At 33.7% G+C, this 6,000-nt stretch overlaps 1 protein-coding gene across 1 annotated transcript; it reads right to left on the bottom strand.

Moving 5' to 3' along the window:
* Window positions 1-3,359: 3,359 nt before the first annotated feature.
* Window positions 3,360-5,242, bottom strand: LOC127813507 (zinc finger protein CONSTANS-LIKE 5-like). Its single transcript, XM_052354507.1, has 4 exons — window positions 4,633-5,242; window positions 4,184-4,360; window positions 3,940-4,068; window positions 3,360-3,619 (listed from the first exon to the last, which is right to left on the bottom strand). Exons 1-4 carry the CDS (start codon window positions 4,939-4,941, stop codon window positions 3,521-3,523), a joined length of 714 nt encoding a protein of 237 aa, XP_052210467.1. The 5' UTR covers window positions 4,942-5,242; the 3' UTR covers window positions 3,360-3,520.
* Window positions 5,243-6,000: the final 758 nt, after the last annotated feature.

The following is a 6,000-nucleotide window of genomic DNA, read 5'->3' on the forward strand; positions in this document are numbered from 1 at the left end:
AAAGAATGGTCTTCCAGGGAGTCTTAATCACTAACATTGCCATTACCTTTTCATTAACAAGCTTGGTCAAATTATGCCACTATCCTTTCACTACACAGGGCAATTCTTAATTAATTCAGGTTACTAAAATGGCTATAAAATTGAATGGTTTTCAGATCTGAGTTCACTATTGGGATTCAAGTTGACTAAGAATAATTTGAAAGAAAATTTAAATGTGATCTGTTTTTTGAGGAGTGATAGTTAAGTAGCACGAAAACGAAAAACGATACGTTTTCGAAATGAAATAGAAATGTTGAAACGACATTTTTTCAAAAATGTAGGAAACGGAAACGCGGGGTAAATTGTAAATTTTAAAAATATAGAGAAAGTTTTGTAAATATAATTTTTAATATAGAAAATTATAAAAAATAATTTAAATATAAAAATTTATTTTCACTAACATGCAATGTGTCATATTATTGGAGAAATTTAATTAATTTAATTTTAATATAGATAAATTAAAAACAAAATATCAAACAAAAATTAAACAAACATAAAACACAAAAAAATGTATACACCTCTAAATACAAAAGACACTGTCTGAGAACACACACTAATAGCTATGGAAGCGACGAAATCGGAAGCAAAGCAACTGAAGGAACGATGGATCGATGGTCGAAGCGATGGATCGGGTGAAGAAGAAGATGGTAACTGGTAAGCAATCTTCGTTGATAGCCGAATCCCGATGGTCAAAATATGGTGTGAAAAAGAAGAACCCACGACGAATCCATCGATCCCAGGATGGATCTGTCGATCCGACGAACCCACGACGAATCCGTCAATCTGTCGCTTTTGACCATTGATAGCCGATGGATCGGGTGAAGAAGAAGATTGCTTACACAGCATTCGGAAAAAGAACCAAGAAGAAAAAGAAGAATAAGATAGGGGGAAAATGAAGGGGCTTCGGTTAGCTTGGATGCTTGGGGCGTGGGTCGCATGGCCGCTGTTGTGGGAACCAAAACATGTTTTGCCTGAAATGCGTTTCCGTTTAATTTTATCAAATTGTGAAATGGCCCCCAAACGTTTCACAATTTACATCGTCTTTGCTGTTTCTGAAACAGGAAGCGGTTCAGAAATGCCGAAAGGGTATCCCAAACACGTTTCCGTGCAACTTAGAGTAATAGTGGTAGTGGAGGGCCGAGGCCCTAAATGTGATCTTTTTTGAGGAGCAATGGTACTAACGGAGGGCCAGGGCCCTAAATGAGTAGGTATATAATGTCTATTTAGATAGTTTTTTTTTTTTTTGTGATCAAGAGGGGATAATTGGGTGTAGTTGACATATTTGGATTTAAGAGATTTGAAAATTGCATTACTTCAATTCTTCATAGTGAAATTATTTGTCTTTTCTTATAAATATAGATCACACACTATGATTAAATCGTGTATATCTTGTGTTCTATTTTTAATTTCTTACTCTATTTCATCGTTGATTTTTCATAACAAGACTCTAATGCGACACTAAAAATAATATATAAAATTGTGAGGTCATCGGCCTTTTTAGCATTTTTACCCCCACACTAATAATGTTAGAATTTTTTAGACACCGTAGCATTATTTTTAACATTTTTCAACTACCTTTATGGAAAATAGGTAAATCGTCATATTTTGAATTTTAAATTTTTTCGACTAAAATACTGTTTGAATTTTAAAATTTGTTGAATCCGTATCTAAGAGAGGTATCGTGATTAATTTTAAAATTTTAAAAATTAACTGAATAAATTTAAAAAAATAAAAAAAAATTAAATTAAATAACCAAAATTCAAAAAAGCATAAGAATAGGGTTAATTACCCTTAGAAAAGGTTCATACACGTTGGTGACCTTTTTAAGCTTCAAGTTGTCCCAGCTATGATGCGATTGCAAGGACAAGGATTGCACAATTGACATCAAACAGAAAGTGGCTTTTGGAACAAAGCCAAACATAAACTATACATTCTTTGGGCTGTGTGGCTCCAACAATTCTCTCCCAATGAGTGTATGCAAAAAATAATATAAAATAAATTAAAATATTATTTGGACACAAAATTTTTATAATTTATGTAATATATAACATTGATAGTGAATTACTTTATAGAAAAATAAATATATAAACATTTGATATTGAATGTCAATGTAAGGTTGTAAAAATTGAGATTTTAAATGAGATCGAAGAATGATTCATAAAATCGAATTGTAAACTCAAATTGTAAAATTATAAATTTTTAGAGACAATTAAAAATACCCTTTAGTGTATATAAATATAAGTTTAGAATAATATAATTTTATAAAAAATTAATTAATATTACTTAATAATATAAGTCTTTATGAATAAAATACATGTATCTAGTTATTTCAAAATAACTTCATCTATTGATTTCAAAAATACTAAATAATATGAAATTTCTAAATATTAAGTTCATTATTTGCCATCATTCATCCATAATAAAAATTTCAAATATTAATTTATATATAATGTAAATTTCAAAGTTTACTGAATTTACCAGGTTTATGGTATTGAATTGCAAGTCAACTTCGATTATATGAAAATCTGAATTTATAAGTGAATTGATTCGTTTAAAGTTACATAACTCATAAATTCTATAGCTCATAAATTCATACGAGTTGGCTCGCGAATTTAATAACAATGGTCACAAGAACTGTTACAGTAAAGTATTCAAATAATATTTCTTTGAAATAAAGCTCATTTCCAAGTTTGGTCCAATGACAGATGAATCAAGTGGAGGAATCCTCACAAATGCTTGGTCACCGTTCAACCTGATGCAGTATTGGGCAAAACCAAGCTTTTTGTCTGAATTAGATCAAACCATTGTATTTGTCATTGGGATTTAGAAATTAATAATATAAAAATAAATTTTAAAGTGTGTTGTATAGTTGATGTAATGTCTAAAAGATTGGTAATTTTTTTGGTAATTAACCCTAAAATTTAAATCAATTTGACCTAAGAGCACTCTTATGTTTTTTTATGCATGATGATCAATAATTTAATATAATATCAAAACGATGCAAATGTTTCGAGTTTCCCATTCATGACCTAATATTTAAAAAATTACGTGTATATGTTTAGAGAAGTTTACTATAATGACATGTCATGTTTATTAAAGTGTCAAATCAATCTTAATAAGTATAAAAGAATACTCTTTCGATAAATCTCTATATACAGTTCTGATTTGTTGTTTGCGTCAAGCAACAAAACATAATTATTGCCTGAGACGAGATAGCAAGGAGGTGGGCTATTGGGTCCCACTCCTTTTGTGGGTCTCACGTCGGATAATTGATATGCTATTCGACGCGGACAATAGATCAATTTACTCTTTGTATATATTTGTAAAGGATTAGGTTTACCATACCCAAAAAATGACAGTCAATGGGAGAAAAGAACACAAAAAAAAAGGCTCTCTTATTGAATTCAACAATGGAGATTTTATTGAAAACAAATGATAGAAAAGAAAAAGAACTACAAAAGGTCATCAAAAATGGTTGCAATCATCCATATCCAAAGTAGTGAAGCTGGGTTGAACTCATAGTGTTCAAGAATGGCCCTTCTCCCACTGGTCCCTCGTCTTCTCCATTAAACCCCTCAATCTACAGATCACATAAAAGTTCACAAAGTCAAAGAGGAAATGAAACAAAAACACAATATGATATGATAAACTTAGCCTATAGTCTAACCGATTAAGTTAGATTTAGGGGGATCCCTATCTTTTTGCGATCTTTCAATAACAATATCATTAACCTCTTCACCCTTAAACTCAAGATAACACTTCATACTAAAAGACCAACTAGACCCCTAAAGACAAGGAGAGACCCGCTCACGAGTAGACTCGAACACGAACACGAGCCTTAAAACTCTAGTTTCACTTGGACTATTAATAATTACCCAAATTGACAACATCGATAATTACCCAAAGATCATCTTCCTCTGCAGATGCATGGAACCCTGCAGATTTGGGAATGTCTCCAGCTTCATCGTTGCGCGCAAATCTGCCGCGGATTCTAGGCCGAGTCTCGGCCAGTGTCTTCCTGCATGCATACTGTCATGAAACGCCAGATCACATTAGCTGAATTAATGAAGTTAATCTCCAACTTAACCAGCTAAATGTGATGATGATTAGAGAAAACAAATGGGTTTCGTGCTCTTGTCATTGCCTTAATCGTCTTGTTGAAGTTTCTCTGCGTTCGCTTTGCTCGGTATCTGTGAATCCTCTCTTTCCTCTCCTCGGCACTGTAGCGCCCCACTTTGAAGTTTGCTTCCTCCATGAGTGGGCTCTCTCCTCCAGCCGTGGCACTGTAACACAGTCTCTGGCTTGTTTGTAAAGCTTCCATCTGTTGAAGAAGAAAAGTTGGAATGGTCGTGACAAAAGATGTTAGAATCGGATTACACACATTAGATGCACAAACATCTAGAGAAAGCAAGACAGAGAAGTTTAACGTCGTTCGATAGGCCCCCGAGTTTACTTTGATTATCAAACCGGCAATGCAACTTAGTAACCTGTCTACATCATCTCTCCAAAAGAAAATAAAGCATGAAAAGGGCACATTATTGGAGCATATATTCATATACATGGAGGGCAGGAAAAGGCCACAATGAAACTAACTTGTGAATCTCCGGTGCTGAAGACCCGTCTGATCTGACCGGCGGAAAAGCCATTTTCCGGGGACTCCGTGAAAGCGCCAAAGCAAGGCTGGCCAGGAAAACAGGGAGAGGGAAGCGAGAGTTGGGTGCTCTGTGGGTTCACCTCTAGAGAAGGCAATTCCGCAAGCTGGTTCAAATGGGCATTGAAAGAGTTGGCTTCATCATCAACTGGGTCTGCTTGGAGGATATCAATGGAGAAATCGGTGAAAGTGGAGAGTGGATCGGGGAAGAAGGAACCGTCGAGTACATGGATATCACTGTAAGAAGACATCGGAGAAGGGACAGAAACAGAAGGAAAAAGCAGCAAATTGTGAAATCAGAAAGGATGGGCAAGAACAGAGGAAGATGATAAGAAAGCCATTCCCCCACTCTCTCTCTCTCTCTCTCTCTCTCTCTCTCTCTCTCTGTTATCGAAGCTGGAGCAAGATGACTACGAATTCGTCTTGCACTGCTATATGTAGACAGGCTTGAAGCTGAGACCAGCGTCGGAGATTGGTGGGGTCGGGGGGGGGGGGGGGATGTCGGCGGAGCTTCAAGACAATTGCTTGCAGCGATGAATTTTTGTCGACTTGTGGTCGGAATTGGTAGAGCGGCGGGCTAAATATTTCAGGGCAGGATTCGATCTTTTTCCCTAATTTACATTTTGTTAACCTTTTAAATTTTGATAATTAAATCTAAATTAATTTAACTATTTTATTATCAAGATACAATAATAAATTTATTTAATTGAAAACGTCAACGTTAAACCTACTGACTCTGCAAGAAAGAAAACAGTTAGAGAATACGGGAAGACCCCCTCATAAATATTCTGATGCTTAAATCAAACACTAAAAGTGATAAACATCATATTAAATGTACTATTAGAGATATATATTTTCGGTAATAATGTCTGCCTAGTTATATGTAAGGAGTAATTCTAAATAGTTCGAGATTATAATTTTCACATATAACATTTATTTTAATTTTTTTTAACTTTGTTAGAATTAGAATTCTTATAGATAATATCAATCTTAACTTTTCTTATCATGAACCCTGTTAAGATTATGATTCTTATAGATAATATTTATCTTGACTTTTCTTAAGTTTACTAGGATTATGATTCTTTTAGATAACGTTTATCTCTTATAAATGACGTTTATTTTCTAGGATAAGTTTTTAGATGCCAGAGTTATCTAATTTATATGAAAAAAATTATATTTTTTAGCCCAAAAAGTTATTTTGGGCTTTTGGTATTTTTTTGGTTTTATAATAGATTTTTGCCTATGATAAATGTCATCGATAAGAAATAGACGTTATTCGAAATAATTCTAATTTTAATAAGTTAGGAAAA

The sequence above is a fragment of the Diospyros lotus genome, chromosome 11, assembly GCF_014633365.1.
Source record: "Diospyros lotus cultivar Yz01 chromosome 11, ASM1463336v1, whole genome shotgun sequence".
Taxonomy (NCBI): domain Eukaryota; kingdom Viridiplantae; phylum Streptophyta; class Magnoliopsida; order Ericales; family Ebenaceae; genus Diospyros; species Diospyros lotus.

Excerpts from the sequence above, each read along its gene's own strand:
- LOC127813507 (XM_052354507.1), bottom strand. The coding sequence starts at position 4,941 with ATGTCTTCTTACAGTGATATCCATGTACTCGACGGTTCCTTCTTCCCC. Across the intron at positions 4,361-4,632 it reads TCAGCACCGGAGATTCACAA|ATGGAAGCTTTACAAACAAG; the intron begins GTTAGTTTCATT and ends CTTCTTCAACAG. Across the intron at positions 4,069-4,183 it reads ACTTCAACAAGACGATTAAG|TATGCATGCAGGAAGACACT; the intron begins GCAATGACAAGA and ends GTTTCATGACAG.